This window comes from Balaenoptera borealis (genome assembly GCF_965194805.1).
Source record: "Balaenoptera borealis genome assembly, chromosome: 7".
In the NCBI taxonomy this organism is placed as follows: Eukaryota; Metazoa; Chordata; class Mammalia; order Artiodactyla; family Balaenopteridae; genus Balaenoptera; species Balaenoptera borealis.
The window spans coordinates 84,102,710-84,123,449 of record NC_138864.1 but is presented as its reverse complement, the minus strand read 5'-3'; the positions used below and the strand labels follow the sequence as shown (position 1 = coordinate 84,123,449).

At 54.7% G+C, this 20,740-nt stretch overlaps 1 protein-coding gene across 1 annotated transcript; it reads right to left on the bottom strand.

Annotated features, from left to right (window-relative positions):
- Positions 1–3,882: 3,882 nt before the first annotated feature.
- GHRHR (growth hormone releasing hormone receptor) lies at positions 3,883–20,189 on the bottom strand (the record flags this gene model as incomplete). The annotated part of the gene is made up of 13 exons (XM_082399499.1): positions 3,883–5,745; positions 7,556–7,597; positions 8,177–8,306; positions 9,250–9,341; positions 10,031–10,100; positions 10,669–10,729; positions 11,017–11,170; positions 12,626–12,758; positions 13,491–13,588; positions 14,717–14,814; positions 15,494–15,601; positions 15,729–15,831; positions 20,133–20,189. 13 exons carry the CDS (start codon positions 20,187–20,189, stop codon positions 5,620–5,622), a joined length of 1,272 nt encoding a protein of 423 aa, XP_082255625.1. The 3' UTR covers positions 3,883–5,619.
- Between the last annotated feature and the right edge of the window lie 551 nt (positions 20,190–20,740).

Here is a 20,740-nt window from a genome sequence, read left to right as displayed (position 1 = left end):
CCGGCCCTCCTCCTGGTCTCCCGGCAGCCCCTCCCTCGCCCAGCGCGGAGCCCTTGCCCTGGCTACAAACCGCACCAGAGCAGCTCTCATCCCCTCTGACCTCGCCCACCTGTCCTTGTGGGTCTTTCCTCAATGCCCCCACCTACACAGCTGACGCTTCTGTAACCTGCTCCATTCCATCCACCGTCCCCTCTGGCTTAGATCCCGGGGCCATCAGTGCAAACCCTCATTTGCAAATACGGCCTGGAAGTCTCAAGTGCCACTGTCTTCTGGGCAAAACCCCGCCCTGAAGAGGCTCCCCTTGGCCTTCTCTGGGCCAGACACTCCCCCGAGGGAAATGGTCATAACTCCGAATTCACCTGCCCAGCTCACCCCATTTCCTCCCAGCTTGTCCCCCCACATTCTGCCACTACTACTTTCCAGCCTCTTCCTTCTCCTCAAGGCCCCACCACTCTCCGCTCCCACCGCACCTTCCCTCGCCCCGCAGACAACCTCGCCTCTGCCTCCTGGGTGAATGCCTGAGCCAGCAGCCGGCCTTCTACGGCCGCCCACCCGGCCCTCCTGTCGCCTGCATCTACCACCTCCCTGGGGGCAGGGGCCCGTTCCCCAGACAAGATGCCCCCACCTGGGTCCTGGGGCCACCTTCTCAATGACCTCGCTCCACCACTTGCCCTCCTCCCATCCTTCGGTGACTCCTACATCCAGCTCATTAGCATTTATCCAGACAGTCTTCTTACAAAGAAACAACCCGCCATCGACCCACATTCCCCTCCCGATACCCTCTCATCTCCCCTCCCCCTCCCAGACCAGCCTGGGTAAAGGGCATGTCCACACGGCCCCCTCACTGTGTAGCCCCCTCCAGGCTGCCTTCCGAGTCCATCTTCTGCCCCAAACGCTCCTGCTCCTGCCGCGAGCTGGGCCGTCAGGTCCACGGCCTGCTTTGCAAGCCTGGTCTCAGGTCTTAGGGCTGCGCAGCAGCGCTCACACCATCCCCGCCCCAGTCCATCTGGATTCCCTCCCACTCTCGGGCTGCTCCCTCCAGCCTCCTCCGGAGGCTCCTGCTCCTGCGCCGGGCCTGGGGATATGCAGTCCCTCCAGCGTCCTTTCAGGCGCACGCCTCACTCTCACCCCCCGGGGGTCAGACGCCACCACAGATATTCCCACAACTCACGAGTCTCACTTCCCAGCCAGGCCCATCTCCTCAGCTCCAGCCTGCGCCTTGGCATCCATCTGTCTCCCGTGCACCCCACACTGACCACGCTCATGCTCCTAAAATGTGCTCCTCTCCACCTCGGCCTGTTCCAGGAATCTTCCTACAAAGCTCCCTTCTCTTCACCTCACACATAAACTCATCACCCAATTAGACATCTTCAATCTGGCCTAGCCTTTCCTACCACCATCCCCTGAGCCAAGCCTCCCTTTGCAGCCTCCCTGCTTCCGGCTGAGGTCTCCACCCCAAATTCAGTCTTCCCATCCATACCAGTCAGAGGGATTACTGCAAAAGCATGTCTCATTATATCACACACTTCCAACAGCTCTTGGGATGAAACCTCCTTAACGTGGCTTTTCCTGTCCCTGCGTGATCTGGGTGCTGCCCACCCCACCTCATCTCAGGCCACCCTCCCCTTTTCTCACTTCAATCCAGCCACAGTAACTACTTTCAGGTCCTGCGAATGACAAGCTCCTTTTCACCTCAGGGCCTTTGCACGTGCTATTTCCGCTACCTGGGATTTTACCCACTTCCTTACCCAGCCAACTCATATTCACGGTCTAATCTCAGATTACATGTCGCTTTCTCTAGAAAGCCTTTTTTTTAACACCCCCAGACTAGACTTGGTCCTCTAGATGTTTCTTCTTTTGGTACTCTATTTCTCCTCTGTACATCTATAGCCATTATCATGCAATTGTTTGAGCTGCATGACTGTCTCCCAGTGTTGGACATCTGTCATGTTCGTGGCCAGCCAGCTTATTCTGAATGCCTGTCTTATGTCTGAGGAACTTGCGACAGTGTGTTGACCCTCTCCGGGTAGAAGTCAGCATGGGCTCTCTAGCACCCCCTGTAACTAGTGGGCAGGGTCAGGACCAAGGCTGTGCCATCAGAGGCAGCTCTGTGAGACTTGGGTTCGGAAGAGAGCACCAAAAGGAAGCCAGCGCCAAGTGCAATTGAGTTTTTGGCAAGCATGGCAGTGGAGGAGTCTGGCTTTTCAGGACAGTCATGTGGGGTGTCCGGCATTGCGTCCCCAGTGTTACTGCTGTGAGCACCTGAGTCTGCAACCAAAAGTGGTGGAGTGGGGAATTTGCCACAGTGGTCCCCTGGTTGGGGGTGGGCGCTGCCTCTGACTGTACTCCTGGAGACCAGTGAGCTCCCTGACGTTTTTGACTAAATCATGTTTCTGCTTAACCCAGCCTGAGGGGTCCTGTGGCCTGCAGCAGAGACCTCTGACTCATATTCTCCCTAACCAGACCCTAAGCCCCTGAATAGGAATGTTCTGGAATTGTTTGCAGCCGTGTTTCTAAGTGCTGGCAAGGTGTCTGCCACCTAAGCAAGTACTTAGCAAATAGGTGGCCCCACAGAACCCAGAGCCCTAACAGGAATGTCCATGAAAATCCCTGAGGAGAACAAAGTCTGAGTCTGATACCCACCATCCTGTCCTGCAGACCCTTCCTCCAAACATTGCTCCTCAAGCTGAGATCAGCCACACTCTTGCTTCCTGCCCAGCAGATGGTGGCTCTTGGCCTGGTGGGGTTCTAGGCTCTATACAACCAGCCCGAGTCCCTTCCTCCAGGAAGCCTTCCTTGACTACTCCTGCCCTCACCAACACCCTGTTCTCTGAGCTCCCACAGCCCAGAGAATTTGAGCCCCACACACCCATTCTTACTCACATCCAGGTTTGGACTCATCCCTGGGGATCTCTTCAACATTCCTGGGGTCTCCCCTGGGACAGGGAACAGGTCCCTCTTTTGTACCCTCCCTCCTCCTCCCCACAGTGGAGAGGAGCACAGGTTGGCCACAACAGGGAAGTTTCTTCCTTCTCTTTAGGAAACTCCTTTCAGGACCTGAGGAGAGGCTGGCTGGAAGGAAAACGCTGCAGTGGATGATGGAAAATCCTACTTTCCCTGCACAAAACCAGGGGCCCAGGGAAACCCCTCCCATCTGGTGTGAACCCTGTACAGAGACTCCAGTGAGCACAGGTTCTCCTATCCCTTCAGCTCTCACTCTTCTTATCAGCTTCTTCCTCCTCAAGACTGGGGTTGGAAGGGCTCGGGGGTGTCCCATTCCCCCCCTCCTCCAAAAGCCTCCTGCCCCCCTGTGCTGGCCAGACCACGAGGTCCTTCTTCCACCAGCCCTGCAGGCTCACTGTGGCCCAGGCCAGGCTCTGGAAGCCCTGTGTCCACCTCCAGCATTGGGGCCTCATCAGGGAGCTTGGTCAGCCCAGCCAATGTTCTTAACCGGCATTGTTCTGCCACCTGGTGGCCAAGTTAAGCATTGCTCCTCTCAACTCTTGCCTGCAATTCAGTGTCCCTTTCGAAAAGCTCTCAGAAGTCACCTATTGACCGACTCCTTCCTGCTGCAGATGGGGTTGCTGAGGCCCCGAGAAGGGAAGGGTTTGCCAATCAAGGGATCTGCCCAGAAACCCTCAGTGTAGCCCCAGGCAAAGGATCCTTGTAGTGGAAGAGACTAGCAAAGTGGTGGGAATTTGAGGCTCCAGTAGAAACTGGAGGGAGCAAGGAGTAGACTTCCAGCCATAGATGAAACCTGTAGGGAAGGGATGGACAATTCACAAAGTGAGCTTCTGCTTCAACCACTACTACCACCACGAACTGCTAACGCTAACTGCTAACTAATCACTACTGATGCCAGTTAAGACTTCAGGAGGGGTTCCCTGGCGGCACAGTGGTTAAGAATCCGCCTGCCAATGCAGGGGACACAGTTTCGAGCCCTGGTCCGGGAAGATCCCACATGCCACAGAGCAACTAAGCCCGTGCACCACAACTACTGAGCCCACCTGCCACAACTACTGAAGCCCGCACACCTAGACCCCGTGCTCTGCAACAAGGGAAGCCACCGCAACAAGAGTAGCCCCCACTCGCCACAACCAGAGAAAAGCACATGTGCAGCAACAAAGACCCAACACAGCAAAAAATAAAATAAATAAAATTTTTAAATAAAAATAAATAAATAAATAGGAGGGCACAACCCCTCCCCAGGGTTTAGGAAAACAAAAAAAACTTCAGGAGACCCCTCTTTGACTATTAAAACGAAATCTCTCCCATTTTTGAACTACTCACATCAGATCTGTCCTGCAAAACTCAGCTCCATTCCCCGGCCTCCAGGAAGCCTTCCTTCACTACCTCAGCCTTCCCTGCCATTGTCTTCTCTTCTGATGGCCACTCTTGCCCTTACAGTCACAGGGGTTCCAGTGAAAGGAGATGCAGCCATATGAAACCCAAGGGCACATTGTTGGCCATAATGCCCAGCTGCCCAGCACTTTCCTGGTCAGACAAATGTCAAAAGTGTGGCCACAGTCTAAAAACCCTACCATGCATTTCTTCCTTTAGTCTCAGATCGTAAAAGCAGTTCATACTCATTGTAGGGCTTTTGGGAGAAATAGAAGGGATTTTAAAAGAAAATAAAAATCAGCCATAATCTCTTTACCCAAAGACTGGGTAATGCCTAGAGTTGGCAGAGCTGCTGGTGGGAGTAGAGATCTCGCCGGAGCTCTGGGTGCAATCTGGCACCACTCCGTCACGTTAAGAAAAGGCACAACCGCTGACCTGGCACGTCCACTCTGTGGTATGTGTCCCGGAGAAAGGCTTGCTGGCGTGGGGGCATGAGGGCACAAGCACGCGGACATTCACCTAGAGGCAGGGGGAGACAGGACGGTCACACGCGGGCGGTGACACCATGTGGCACCATACGGCAGTCAAAACAAGCAACCAGATGAGCACATGGCAACAAGGGTGGATCTCTTAAAAGTGCTGAGAGGAAAAACATCAGGAGCAGGATGAAGCATGTAGCCGACAGCATTTATGTAAATTAAAAGTACAGACACACACAACGCTACACATTCTGCAAGAACACAGAAACACGAGAATTCACATTTAACACATTGGAATGTTTGCCTGTGGGAGGAGGGGAATGGGAGTGCAGGTAGAGACAAAAGAGAACACATTTTTTTAATGAATTAAACACGAGGATCCTTGCACAGACAACTGATGGGGACGTGACATGAACTGAGACGCGATAAATGCACGTCTGCACCGGGGGTTCAAATAAAGCCTACAGACCCCTCCCCTGCAGAGGCGCATGGTTTCACTCAAACGTGTATCTATTCATTTACAAGTTTATTGGCTCCTCTGGCGTTGGGCTATGGTCCAGACTCCAGGAAGAGGAACATGAGAAGAACAGACAGGAACCAAGGAAGTCAGAGGTGGACACACAGAGACCCAGGCAAAAAGAGTCAGAGGCAGGACAGGGAAGAAGGGCTGGGCAGCAGCTTGGGTGGAGGCGTCAACTGAGGGTTCCCAGGGGGCGCTGCTCCCACTCCTCTGAAGGGTGGTGGGCCCGTGTAGCTGCCCAAGTTCAGGTGTGGATTCCAGTCACGTGATGTGGCCAGCCTAGCACACAGATGTCAGCACCTTCGCCCTTGAGCGGGAAGGCATCGTCCACTTGGCATGAGTCCTCCAGGCTGGCAGAAGTTCAGGATCATGGCCACGCCACCTCCGTGAGATCTCAGTCCTCACCTCCAAGCAAGGACAAGAGGGAGGATGTTAGGAAGGTCCCATTGCCACTTCTTTACTCAACCCCAGTGGGGCTGAGGGTGCAGGGGGAGACCATGCAGGAGAAACAGAGACAGGGGTTCCTGGAGCAGGAGAAGCTATGGTTGGCCACAGCCACTGCTAAGTACTACCTCTAGAGGATACTACTTCCTCCTTCCTGTATTGCTGACCATTCCCTTTGGCTCCTTTCTCTTTTAGCACTGCCTTTGTCTGGGCCCAGTTAAAGACATTTATGGGTGCTTTCTTGAGCTTCTGGCCAAAAAACTACTCTGTCTTCCCCAAAAGCTTAGACCATCCCCTGCTCTGGGGCTCATTCCTGCCCCTGCCCACTGAGCTGAACTGTGGCCACTGGGAACCTGTCCAGGGGACATGACCTGAAGGAAGAGAGGCCTCCAAACTCTGTCTGAGGAGGTGCAATTGAGGGGATTGAGAGTAACTGAAAGAAAAGCCACTTGGGAGATGTAGGGGGGTGGGGGGAGTGTCTGTATCTTCACATCTCCAAGGGGCTGCTTGGGCAAAGGGGGCTGAGAGGCTGTGACATTTCTGACAGAGCTGAATTTAGGCTGTGACAAAGACAGAAAGGAGACAGTTTTCCATTCAACATAAAGGTGAGCTTCCTGATGATAGAAAGTGTCATTGATAGGTAGTAAGCTCCCTGTTTCCAGAGGCATTTAACTATCTGGTCCCCAAACTGCTTCCTGGGACAGATCCCTTCACAACTCTCTGTGGAATCCCCTTTTCCAGATCCCACCCACCTTGTCCAGGGCTGTTCCTCGCCCCTCTCAGCAACCCCAGGGCCCATGAGCCACTACAATCAGATAGTCCTGTGTCTGCATCCAGACTCCAGATAAGGCTGCAGAAGACTCAGAAAGGCTAGGGTGGTAGTAAAGAACGGCAGAGGGGAGGGAGCCAATAAGAGACAGTGGTGGCAGAATAGGGGGGTGCAATGCTCCACAGCTGGGGTACAGGTACGTACATCCAGGTCTCCAGCAGAACACAGAGCCCACAGCAAATCCTTGGCCACCAGAGGGAGCCCATGACTCTGCCTGTGCACACAGCGACAGGACCTGGTTGTCTGGGGCACTGAGTTAAATTCTCCCACCCCTCCCCATAAAGCAAGTCTGTCCTAAAGGAAAAATGCGAAGTGTCTTCTGGGTGGGATGTTATAATTCACTCCTCTTTACCATCTCTCCATAGTTCTACATGTGCACCGGTACCATCTATTCTGTCTATTCATGTGTTTGTCCTTCTCTGTTTGGTCTGTTCTTTTTGTGCGCCTCTCCTCCGGATGCTCTCTCTCAGAGTCCCTGGCTTTGCTCTCCATCATCCTCCCTGTCTCTGCACTTGAATTTATTTTCCTAGACTTTGTATGTCCACCTCTGATTTTCTTGGTTCCTCTGTGTCTTCTCCCTGTCTCTCCAGGAGCCGACTTACTCCTTCCTCCACTCTCTCTCGTTCAGTTTTAGAAACACAGAATTAAAGGATCCTTTTAACCCACCCCTGGATCCCTCTTCTGATCCCTGAAAGGCCTTCTCCACCTCCTGCTGAATGGACAGTAAACTTGGCCCAGCCCAGAGGAGGGATGGATAAAAGATGTTTACAGGAAGTATTCAGGTTAAGCGTGATCCAGAAACTCAGGACAGATTTCCACATAGGATTGCAGGACTCAGTGTTTGGCCTGATCAGGGATTTACAGGGGCTGGGCAGGAGAGAGGCAGCCTTAGGACTGGTGGGAGAGAAGGCTTAACAAATAAGGATAGCCTGAGTCACATACCTCTTGGTTGAGGAAGCAGTACAGGATGGCAACAATGAAGCCCTGTGGGGCCAAAGAGAAAGGACCCCATCACCTTGGCCTGGCCTCAAGGTGTCTGCAGTCTTCCTATTACCTTTTTCCCCTACTCTCCGCCAGGCTGTGACTTGGACCAGGTCTTTGGGAAAAGGGAAAGTAGACGTATTCATCACTTACCATGTGCCAGGCATATTGTCACATGTAATTGTCATAGCAAGTCTGCCAAGGCTGTACTGTTGGCCCCGTTGGCCTGTTTCTCTGATTCTCTTTATTTCTCCATCCCCTAGTATTAAGCACAGAGCCTGACACATAATAGGTGCTCAGTAAATGTTGAATAGATTGGATGGATGGATGGATGGATGAATGGATGGGTAGATGGATGGATATGTAGATAGGCGCATGAGTAGTTGAATGAATAGAGAGATGGATGGATGGGAGAAAAACAGACAGATGGATACTTGAATAGATGGATGAGTGGCTGGAAGGAAGAATAACGAGCCTAGTCGCCCTCAGCCTACCATGAAATCAACCAAGCCTGTGGGCTGCAGCACCTTCCTCCTGCCCAAGGACTCAGAGGGAAGGAGTGAGTGCTGTGGGGGTCCTCACCTGGAAGGAACCCAGTCCCAGCTCCAGGGGGAGGCGAATGCCTAGGCCAGCACTGTCAGGCAGGAAGTTGAAGATGACGTAGTGAATTCCAAACAATGGGATGAGGAGAAGGGTTGACTTGGAGAGACGCCTGCAGAAAAAGACAAGCCCAAGGCTGGAATTAGAAAGTCCCATGGGGGGCTTCCCTGGTGGCGCAGTGGTTGAGAGTCTGCCTGCCGGTGCAGGGGACACGGGTTCGAGCCCTGGTCTGTGAGGATCCCACATGCCGCGGAGCAACTAGGCCCGTGAGCCACAATTACTGAGCCTGCGCGCCTGGAGCCTGTGCTCCGCCACAAGAGAGGCCGCGATGATGAGAGACCCGTGCACCGCGATAAGGAGTGGCCCCCGCTTGCCGCAACTAGAGAAAGCCCTAGCACAGAAACGAAGACCCAACACAGCCATAAATAAATAAATAAATAAATAAAATAAACCCAAAGTTAAAAAAAAAAAAAAGTAAGCTGAAATATTTAAAAAAAAAAAAAAAAGAAAGTCCCATGGGCCCCCTGCCTACTTTCACTTCCCACCAGCTTCCCATATCAATTCTACACACCAGCCACCCTGGAGAACTCCCCACATGCACCCTGGGCTTCCTTACTTTGGGCCCCTGGATTCCGCTGTTCCCTCTGACAAATTCTCTTGTCTCAATTTATTCTAGTCAAGTCTATGCATCTTTCAAAGTCTAGTTCAAAGACACCTCTTCCAGGAAGTCTTCCCAGACTGTACTCCAACCCCACCATCTGTTTAGAAAGGATCTCCTTCTGCAGGCTCCCGTAGAAATTGATCCCAACACTCATCAGCCTATTTGGCCTGGCAACTGGCTGTTTGGAGGCCCCATCCTTCCTATATTGTGACCTATTGGAGGTCAGGGACCAGATCTATTCTCTCTGGGGACATAGGGACAAGCACTGGACCAGGATCATGGATGCCTAATTGTGCATAAAAGAGAACCATGCTGACTCCCACTCCAGTTATGTCCCCAGAACCCCTGGAAACACACACACACACGCACACCCACACACACACACACACGTTACCAGTACTGACGCTGGGTGTGGAGGCTGCCCTGAGCTGGCTCCAGTTTCCTCAGCAAGATACGGATAATATTGAGAAAAAGCCCAAAGTTCACCTGGAAATAGAGGTGTAGGGAGGTGGAAGGCAAGGGTCAGGGGTGACCCAAATGGCCTGGGGTGGGACATCTTTGGGGACTAGAAACCTCAAACCCTGGAGAGGCAGGGATGTGCAGGTAGATGGATGTGCAGGTCATTGCTCTAGACCTTGTCGCCTGAGACTGGACGGTCCCATAGGGGGCTCAGGGTCCCCCTCCCTTTCCAGTCCCAGGACCGAGGGTGGGAGGTCACGCCTTGCCATCCTGCCTCCAGCACCTCTCAGGCTCTTCTCTGGCACAAAGCATGTGGCCTTCTCTTTGCACAACTGCAAAACTGTCAAAAATGCCTACATTCACCCAGGCCACAAAACCAGTCCTAGCTGCCCTGTCTTCCACGTGGGAGCAGGTAAGAGTTTCAGCTGCCGCGTCTTCTACTCTCCCAGCCCAGCCTCACTGCGGCGGTAGGTGATCTGCAACCAGGACACCAGACTCATTGAAACTCTGAGCTAGAAGAGGCCTGAGCTCTGGTTTTACCAATGGGCTGTTGAAGTCCAGAGAGGGCCTCACAGAGAATCTGCGGCAGAACCAGGCTGGAACCCCAGGTGTCCTGACTCCCAGCCTGGAGTCGTGTTTCCTGCTGTGTATGGCTGCTCGGTGGACCCAGGGAGGTTGGCTGAATAAAGCAGAGGACACTGGCCCCAGGCACTGACCCCAACGGAAAGGACGATGGGTCCTTTGATGATCCACCAATAGGGGGAGCTGTCGTCCAGGTCCCAGCACCTGGGGAGAGGACAGGCCGGGACTGATGGGGGGGCGGGGGTGGGGTGGGGTGGGAAGAGTGCAGTTGCTGGAAAGCCCTTTTCTTCGGCACCCATGCTCCTCCCTCCTCTCTACCTACCAGCCTCTAGGCTCCTCACTTTGGAATTTGAGCCTTCTAGCCTCACCCTACTCCCAACCAGCCTTATCTACGTTCTCTCAGACATTTAGGCACTTTCCAAAGGCGTGCCCTGATCCAAGCTGGGTTCACTCTTTCTCTCCACCTAGGTGGATGAGTTTCTCAAAACTCAGTCTGTTTGCTGCCTTCTTGTGGCTCCAACACTCCCCCTGTTCCAGAAGGCCCCCACTTACAACCCCCTACCCCCTGAGCCCCGAACCCTGAGATTCTGCGCCCCCTTCTTGCCCAGGCTCAAGCCCCTTTTGTGCTACCCACGACTGCATCTCCCACCCCTCTCCCAAGCCTGGCAGCTCTCCTCTTCCCAGCTTGGAGGACAGCCTCACTGCCCGAGCGTCCAGTCCATGCCCCATGGGGACCCAGCACGGGTGTGATGAAGGGATAGCCCAGACTCACGCAACATCCTCAAAGGCCAACTTGCAACCCACCCACATGCCGGTGAAGAGCAGGGGAAGCCCTGAGGGGGTACAGAAAAGACACGAGTAAGGGGTCTTCATCCTGCGCCCACCTCCCACCACTGCAGCCAGTCACACAGGGCACTGTGAAGGCGGGACCAGGAGAGAGCCCAGAGATCGGGGACCTGGCCCTGATCTCCAGCACTTGCTGTAGGACTGTAAGCTGCCCTTCCTCTCCCTGGGCCTTGGGGTCATCGTGAGCGAGATGAAGGGACCTTGGTGTGAGCTCCCTGGGCGTCCCCGACACCCCAACACCCGCACAGTGCCCAAACCAGCCCTCGGTGCTCACCCCAGCCAGCAAGGACCAGCCACCAGAAGGTTCTCCTTGTGCTGGGTGACGTGGAGGCCAAGAGGAAGGTCAGGTAGACAGCTTCTGCCAGCAGCCAGCTGAAGTTGGTCATGGTGGCGAAATGGGAGGTGGCCACGGAGACCTTGCACAGAACCTGCGGGCCAGGGGCTGGGCGCTTCAGAGCCGGGACACCCATTGGAGCCCCGCCAAGTCTCCCCTACCCCACTCAGGCCCCAAACCTCCACCTTGGGCTGCCCCAGAGGGGGTGTGGTTGTGTAATGCAGTGGTTAAGAGCACAGATTTGGGATCCAGACAGCCTGGGTTCAAATTTACCATCTGGATAACCTTCCCACACCTTAGCTTTTCATCTCTAAAAGGAAAAACTTCCAATGCTGGCTCGTGGCCTCATCATAAGGATTGAATGGAAACCCTGTATACGAATTGCTACTGTTTTTACTCTCACCCCGTCCCTCCTGAGCTCAAGTCAATCCCTAGAGCTGAGGATATGGAACACCATTTATTCATGCACTGCTCCGTCCTGCGAACATACACGCATGTGCCTGTGCATGCATTCATTCATTCACTGCGTGACTCTGCTCATCTGTCGGGGGAGGAGCGCTCGCCTCTGAGCTCAGAATGGCCCAGGCTTGGTCCCTCTCCCACCATTCAGCTGCTGGGTGACATCGCCAATTACCCCTCATCTACATATGGGACTAAAATGAGAATAGATGTAGGAAATAAAAGGAGATAACATATGTAAAGCATTTAGCATAATACCTGGCACATAAGTGCTCGATACATATACTATTATTATGTCTTTCATTAACGAATGAAGGTCATCTGTTGGTTTGTTCATTCATGTAGCTGTTCATTTCCAGCACGGTGTCAGAGTAGCTGGTAAGTGCTGGGCCACCACACTCAGCCCAACTTCCCTTATTTTCGGTCTCTTCTCGTAGCCCACCTCCCTGCCCCCATGATGACACCCCTGTTTCTTGGACTTGCCCCAGCTTCTCCTGTCTGTGAGAGCTGGTCCTCTCACACTGGACACGTTCACCCTGGTCCTCCCTGCTCCCTCCCTATCATTGCTGCCCACCCAGCTCCAAAGCCATCTCCTCCCTGAGGCCTTCTCCTGTTCTCTCCCAGCTTTCACCTCCCTCTACCTAGTGGTCCCATAATCTGGTATAATCTGACCCCTTAGGCACCCTGGGTGCTTCTCAAGGGAGGCACACGGCTCTGCCCAGCCCCTGGCATACCCACGCCCAGCACAGACAGACAGTGCTCAGAGGAAGTGTGAAATGGAAAGGCTGGCTGGAGTGAAATGTGGTCCGGGTTGGGATATGGGATGGGGAATGGAACGGGAATACAGAATATGGAGTGGAGAGTGGAATAAGGGAAACGCTGTGGATGGGCACCGTCGTCCAGGAAACAGCTGGAGGATTTAGAACTTGACCGCAAGGAGGGGGAGGAAGGGGGAGGGGTGATTTCCCGCTCTGTCGCTAGCAAAGCGGGAGCCGCAGGGTCAGCCCACGCTACCGGACAGGCACAGCTGCATCTCTAATCCAACCTCCTCGCCCACACCCACACCAGCACCCCGACCCATGGCTGTTACAGTGGAGAAGCTGCAGTGGTCCGTGTTCTCGCCGTGAAAGAGGGTGGCATCCTTCAGGAACACAGCTCCCGCCTTGAGAATAAAGGTGATGAACAGCTGGGTGTGGATGTAGTTCCTGGGGCAGTGGAGCCTCCTGGAGGGGACAGGAGGGGTGAAGAACAGGAGGCAAGGTGGGAGAGGGGCTTTTGATGTGCTCAAAGCGGGCTTGCGGAGGCTGAGCAGGGCGGGAGGTGAACTGAATTGGCTTGGATTGGATTGGATCAGATTGGATCGGATGGATTGCATTGAACTTGAGGCTTCAGCTATAACCTTGCAGGGCAGCTGGGCTCAGTGTAGGTGAGAGGACAGAGAATAGCAGTCCCTTGCCTTCAGGGAGCTCATGGTGTGGAGGACAGAGGCAGAAACGACAGGGTCCTGCCCAGGGGAGCCCCCTGATAATCAGAGAGAGGAGGCTCACCCCCCGGGAGACAGAGAACAGCGCGGGCCAGGCTGGGGGGTGGGGTGGGGCGGGGCTTTGAGAGGGCAAAGATCAAAGGGTTGAAATAGTCAAGAAGGGCTTCATGGAAGAGACAAAGAGGATTCTTGAGGCAGATGAGAGCTGAGCTTTGAATTTTAACGGATATGAGGGCACTGAGAAAAAAGGAGGCAGGCATTCCAAGCAAATAGAATAAGTTCCACACAAGCAAAGGTGTAGAGGTGGGAACCAGACCTGGAGTGTGAGGGGATGGGGAAAGGGAAAGGAAAAGTTAGAAATGGCCAATGCCAGATCTGGGAACGTCTTGAATATCCAGGTAAGGGTTCAAGTTTGGTGCTGTGGACGATGCGGAGGGCGAAGGTTCTGGAGTAGGTGATGAAGATGGCGAACCTGAGGGCAACCAGGATGGTGATGGCCATGAAGAGGGCCACGGCAGAGACGCTATGGCCCATGGTGTAGATGATCCTCACGGTGAAGAAGTAGGATTTCTGGGGAGGGTGGAGACGGAGGAACGCTCAGCAACTGGGCCTTTGAGGAGAGGGAGGCTTGACAATCAAGCAGGTGACATTTTCAATTCTATCCCGAAACTGCCCGTGTGGGGGCAGGGGTGTCTGTGGGGACCACAGCAAACTCCCTCCGGAACTGAAGCGAAGCTTTTGTTTACAGCCTGTCGCTGGTGAGGAAGCAGGGGAGGGGTGGGGGGAGGGGCGGAGGGAGCTAGTTGCTTAACTCTGGCTGTCGCTGGGGGTAGGGGGAGGCTGCCACAGAAACCTCACGTCCCTGGGGAGTGACAAAGCTCAGGAGGAAATTGGGCTTGTTTATTGACATCCAGCTTGCTCACTGGCTTGGGAACATGACATCCCCCAATAAAGGGGACAGCCAGGGACAGCTGCAAGGAAAAGCTCTTTCCAAGACCAAGGATTTGGATCCATCAAAGTCTAGCCTGGACTCCGGAGATGGAGACGGAGCGTGCAGCCTTGCGGGGAGGGGATCGATCGGGAACTCAGCTCCCCTGAGGGATGCAGGCAATCATCGCCCCTCCCAGACTCAGTCTTTTTATCTGAAAAAATGTCAGACTCATGCTTTGCCTTCAGGGCTGGGGGGAAAGAGATATGGGATTATGGGTGTGGAGGCACCTTGCAAAGGTCCTGCTCAATTTGGAAGCGTGGGGTGTGCCAGCTAGGTTAGGGGGCACTGACATCACTCCAGGCTTTGGTTTCTCTTGCTTGCCCACAGACTGAGGGCTAGAGAGGGCAAGGAGCTTGCCCAGGACCACTAAGAGCCTTTGTTTCCCAGAACTACTCTCAGCTCCCTGCCCTGGAGGCCTGGGCACAGAGAGGGTACGCCAAGGAGAAAAGAAGACGGTGGCCAGCACATCTCCCTCCCTGCCCTCTGCCTCCCCTCTCCCTCCTAGCTGCATGGCCCACCTGTCACCCTTGAGCAAGTTAGCACAAGACCCCCTCTCTTCCAGACACTGCCATCTTCCGGAAATGTGCTGTAATGAATATTCCAACCTGCTGGCTACAATGGGAATGGCGGCCCCTACCGCTTTGCGGTCCACCACCCAATCAAACATCCACGGCGACCCTTCCTCCAAGATGCCAGGAGCCTCTCACCTCTTCAGTTAGCAGCTCCAGGGGCACAGGACAGGCCTCAGGATAGGGCGGGAAGGGCTCAGACCAGCCCGTGATGGTGCAATCCCGCTTCACGGCCCCTGGGAGGCAACAGAGGCGGGGGAAGGAGAGATTTTCCTCCTCTCTCCCCAGGAGAGGTCAGGGAGCCGGGGAGTGACCCTGGCAGGGTCTGCACAGACAGCCCATCTCTGCAGCAGAGAGAGAGGAGACTTCTCTCCAGAGGCCTGGGGTCCAGGCCCAGCCTGCTTGGGACACGTTCTAGGAACTTCCTCTCTGGCCTCAGACTCACCTTCTGTTAATGGAAAGAATGGTTCCCTTGAGGAGCAGAGTAGCGAGCTGGGCCTCCAGCATCCTAAGGGCAGGGGGGAGAAAGGAGGCCCTCTCTGCCCCTGGAGGGACCGTCCACCCCAGACCCCCAGGCCAGGGAGGTGAAGCAGGCAACTTCCCAGAGGACATTTACTCAGTTCCAGGCCCTGAGTTCAGCACTGCCAAGCCCTGATAATTAACCCCACCCCCTGTGTAGTTAGTGCTCTTGTTTTCCCCAGGTCACGGGAGGTCAGGAAGCTGAGGGTCTGGGAGGGTGACTTGCCCGAGGTCACACTGAAAGAGGGGGAGGGGGAAGGCGGTGCTCGATCCAGGTCTGCCTGGCCTCAAAGCCAGGGGCGTGGCCACCGTATTCTGCCACCACCAGATGAAACCACGTCACCTGTCACCTCTGCCTCCTCCCCCTTCCCCCATCACACCCCCATCACCCCTCACCTGGCTCTGAGCTGAAGTGAGAGAAGAAAGCCGGGCAGGGGAGGCTCACCCACTCGCCAGAGCCTGCCGTCGGCCAGCACAGCAGCCCATCCCAGGTCCTAGGGCAGCCTAGACAGTGAGATGGGAGCAGAGGAGACTCAGCCCAGGGGACAGGCTTGTCCACCATCCTGAATGTGAGGCTGGAGGAGATCAGGAAATCCGTGACAAGCCACCCCCGCTCTCCCAAGCCACGTACCCAAGGTGGAGTTGGACATCCCCTCTGCTGCTTGTAGACAAGCTCGCTCATCCTCTCTCAGCTGGGTGATGAAGTCACATTCTGGGTGCACGTGGCCCAGTACCTGCAGGAGAGAGTTAATGGGATGAGCTAAGCCAACTGGATGCTTCTTCTGGGTTTGCTGGTCTAACGACCTGAAGACAGAGATAAAGCCTGATTCATTTCCATGGCCGTGCTCTTAAGCACAGGACCCGGCTCATCCAGGTATGCTTAATGGATATTTGGACGAAAGGCAGGCAAGCAGGAAGGGAGGGAGGTAGGCAGAGAGAAGAGAGATTTGGATGGATGCTTCCCCTTTTCATTTCATGGAAGTAAGTTCTGAGTCACATTAAACAAAAGTCTTCAGAAGATCTCACAGAGATGGCTAACTCAATAATGCATCCGTGTAGCAGCCTTTTTTCCTTCTTTGTTTTACTCCCCTGCTCTGTACTCCCACTCCCCAAAGGCAATTCTGCATAAAGTACCTTGGTAGACAGAGTAATGGCCCCCCAAAATGTCCATGTCCTAATCCCTGAAACCTGTGACTATGCAACCTTACAAAGAGACTTTGCAGATGTGATTAAGTTAAGGATCTTGAGATGGAGTGATTATCCTGGATTATCTGGGTGGACTCAATGTCATCACAAGGGTCTTTCTAAGAGGGAAGCAGGAGTGTCAGGGTGAGATAAGGAGACATTTTGACAGAAGCAGAGGAGTATGTGTGTGAGTGTGTGTGTGTATGTGTGTGTGTGAGAGAGAGAGAGAGAGAGAGAGGGAGAGATGAAGATGCTACACTGCTGGCTTTGAAGGTAGAGGATCATGAGCCAAGGCATGCAGGTGGCTTCCAGAAACTGGAAAAGGCAAGGAAGCGAGTTCTCCCCTACAGTCTCCAGAAAGGAATGCAGCCCTGCCAACACTTTGGTTTTAAACCACTGAAAACCATTTTGGACTTCTGACCTCCAGAACTGTAAGAAAATAAATTTGTGCCGTTTTAAGTCACTAAGTTGGTGGTAATTTGTTGCAACAGCAATGGGAAACTAATACAACTACCTACACAGATGCCTTTGTCTCAGGCTCTGCTTTCAGAGGTACCCTGACAAAGATATGTGAAAAAAATGGGTAGATTAGTAAGTGAGAGGATAGATGGATAAGTGAATGAGTAGATGAATGAGGTGAAAGAGCAGATGAATGTGGTTTCATGGATGAATGAACGAATGGGTAACTGTGCGGCTGGCTGGTAGAATGAGTGAACGTACGTACAATAGATAGGTGAATAGATAGACGGATGCATGAATACATGCATGGACGGATGGATGACTGGATACATGGTGGATGGGTGGACAGGTGGATGGATGAGGGCATGCACGTGAAGATGGATGGGTAGGTAATGGATAGATACATGGAGGGATAATGGGTTTGTTGTGTGACTCAGTAATCATGAAGGATTACAGTTTTAGGAGTTTCCCAGAGCCTGGTGCCACCCAGTGACCACAGGGAATGATCCCTGGAAGCTGGAAAAGAAGCTGTTTTTCTGGAAACCCTCTAGCAGTATTTCTGAAAGTGTGCCTCATGATCTACCTGCAGATCACCTGGGATGGAGCCAAGAATATGCAGAGATCTATGGCTGGATCTAGGACTTTGCATTTTAACAAGTTCTCTAGGAAGCTGGGAGTCAAAGGCAGGAATTCTTAACACCTCTCCCTCCCACTGCCCCAGACTGGAGAAAATCTGAAATGGACTGTCCAACAGGGCACAGCCCCAAACAGGTACATGTGGGGGAACCCAGCTTTATAAGACATGCTCCTTACACTGTGAACATGATCCATAGCCCACATTTGTGTACAACATGCACATCAAATTCAATCAGTGTAGATTTCTGTCCCCAAGGATTTCACAGGGAGGAGTAGAGTGAGGATGGGAGCTAAAACCTGGTCCTGATAGATCCAATACAAACTGATCAGAGGCACGACAGGCACTACGGGAGGGTGGCCCTTCTCACAAGGACTAAGGAGGTGGCATTTGAGCCAGACCTGAAAAAAAAGGAGCTTTTTTTTTTTTTAAATTGGTGAGGAAAAGAGCACTTGGGACAAAGAATGTGCACAGACAAGGGAGTGGGCAGATGCACCTGAGCTGAGTGAGGGGAGAGCCCTTCCCATGGCCATCCTCGCACCCACACGCACACACACACGCACACACAAGCCCCAGTGTCTGGCACAGAGTCTGTATCAGCAGCTGTTTAATTAGCTCCCAGTGTCCTTTGACAGAAATCCAGGCACGGCAAAGAGCACAGTGGATGCGAGACAGGGACTGGGGTGAGAGAGACGGGACTTCAAACACCAGAGTGGGGACAGTGGACAGCAGATGACCACATGGAAGGGACCCAAGGACAGGCCAGTGGGCTAGGAGAGGACCTGAAGACCCGGCCCAGTAAGTAGGCTCACCCCTACCAGCCCTGCCCTACGGGGAAGGACACCCCTGTCCTGACCTGCTGACCCTGTTCGCCCAAATCCAGCTTGGGCTCAGCTCTGCCACCTCCTGCTTGGGCCCCTGGGACCTCAGGTTACACATTCCACCTGCCGACCAGGCTCTGGGTCTCCAACCTGGTGGTGCCTCTTGGCTTCCTCCCCGGGACTCAGGGACCCAGGAGCCACCTCAGAGCAGAGCCCCAGTCTTATCTCCCCCACATGTCCCCAGTAGCAGTCTGATGGTCAGAAGCGGGTAGATGGGGAGGGCAGACTCGCCTGATATGGGACTGCGGGCTCCGTCTGCCCTTCCTCCCCCCTCCACGTCTGCAGCCCATCCCTTCCTGGGATACATTCTCAGGGCCTGACTAGGGAACCACTGAGGCCAAAAGAACTATGGCCCCTGGTGGGAAGCCTCCCACCGAAAGGAGAGACAGACAGCCCTCACCGTTCCTACGGGGAGGAAAATTCAGGGAAGCCCAACTCGTGACCCAGATGTGTGGTAACAGGTGGAGACTGTACGGGGTGGGGAACGGTGGACCATTCCAAGACTTACCCAAACGCTCCTGATGGACGCCCCCCGCCCCACTCACCTAGGGCTCGGGGATCATCTGGCCCCTGTACTGGACCCACTCCTCCTGAGGGGAGACTCTCTCACCCTGCGTACCTCGGCCTTGCTGACCGTGACTACAGCTAACCCGGGGTCTGTCCAGGATGGAGGCCACACTGGGAAACAGTGACTTGGTGCTGGCCCTGACCCTGCCACCAGCAGCTGAATGACCCCCACGGGATCTCAATCTCCCCTCCTAAAAATAGAGCATTCACTGTGGGGTGCACACAGATGAGAGGCAGGAAGCGCCCCTCACTGAACAGGGGAGGGCGCAGAAGTCTCCCATACTGCACCCCATGCCCAGCCTTAGACAAGTCAGATCTGACTTCATGCACAGCAGCCCTGGGGGGCAGACACTGTGTTCTTCTTTTACAAGACAGACAAGTGAGGCTCAGGAAGGGACTTGCACAGATCACACAGCTAGTTTCACGGCTCCAGGATTCAAGCCTAAAGGCCATGCACCCTCGTGGCAGGGTGCAGCAAAGTGCCTGGGAGGCGCGGCACGGGCCCCCGCCCACATACACACACTCCCATACAAGCCAGTGGAGGAAGAGGGAGTCCTCAGTCCCTGCGGGCTCTCAGGAGTCCCTGGGAGCTGCAGCTTCCTCCCCAGGACCTGTGTCTCCCATCCTGGTCCCCGCGTCACTGTCACTTGCATGCACTCCGGGAAAGCACGCTGAGGAACTGCGGCACATTCGGAGAGGGCCCTCTCCTGGCAGCCCCTTCTCCAGCATCCTAGGCCTCCGAGCAACATCTGATGGTGGACAGCTTCTCAGGGCCCCAGGGCGTACCATGCGAGGAAGTGTCCCCCAAATGCCAGAGGGGAGCAGCTGCTCACTTACTACCCAGGGCCTCTCAGTCCCTGGCCAGCCCCTCTTCAAAGGAAGCAACCAAATGGAGTGGATCCAGGGGTCTTGGGGATAGGGAGGGCTCTGGGGAGCTTGTCGGAGGAGGGGGTGTGGATAAGACTTGGGGTGTGAAGGGGAGGCGGAAGTACTGTCTTGGGACAGAGTCTTGTGGCCCCCCAGAGGGTGCAGACAGGCCCTGGGGGGAACAACGGGCAAGCAAATTCCATTCAGCCCCAGGAAGGACGGTTTCATTGTCAGAGCTCTCCAGGGGTGAGCAGGGTGCCTGGGAAGGGAGGGGGAGGAGAGGAGGGGGCCGCGGAGGAGATGAGGAGTTCTCCAAGTCAAGCCACCCCTTGCTTGGTAGAGAGACTCCTGTGCTGGTGAAGGGTGGACCCCGGTATGGCCCTGTGGCTCCCAGATCTCGAGCCCAGTGGGAGGGGTAGGAGGGTCTGAGCTGGCTACTCACGATGGGTAAGGGGCGCAGCAAGCAGAGGAGGCAGGCACCCCACACCTTGCTGTCCATGGCAGGGGCGTGGCAGCGGCTCCTCGGTCAGCCTCGGTGAGCCCCGCTCTCCTGCCCACGGTCCCCTGCTCCTGCCGCCGCTGCCAGCACACCGTCTGCCTCCCCTTCCCAGGTGGCTGTTTGCATAGGCAGGAGCCAGCGAAGGGGACGGAACGGCTGAATATTCACCAGGATTACAGGACACCGTGCCCATCTCAGCCCCGGCCTTGGGGTGGGACTCCACGTTCCCAGGAGGAACGGGTTGGGCCCCTGCAACCCCCTTCCACTCTGTCTGTAAGTCGGCCTGTGTCTGTCCTAATACCAAGGTCACAGAGAAATGACAGCCACAGGACACCTCTTACCCCAGTAGGTCAGTTTTCTTTATCGTTTTCTTCTCTGAGCCCAGCCCTCTGCGGGCCCACCCTGGAGAGATTCAGAGAAGAAGAAGAAGGCCTGGGCCCACCCTCAGGGAGCCCCCAGTTTGGTTGCGATCCCAGCCTCATCCACAGTGCTGGAGGGTGAACTCAGAGCCCTGGGGACCCAGCAGAGGTGGATAGGGTGTCAGTGGGCGC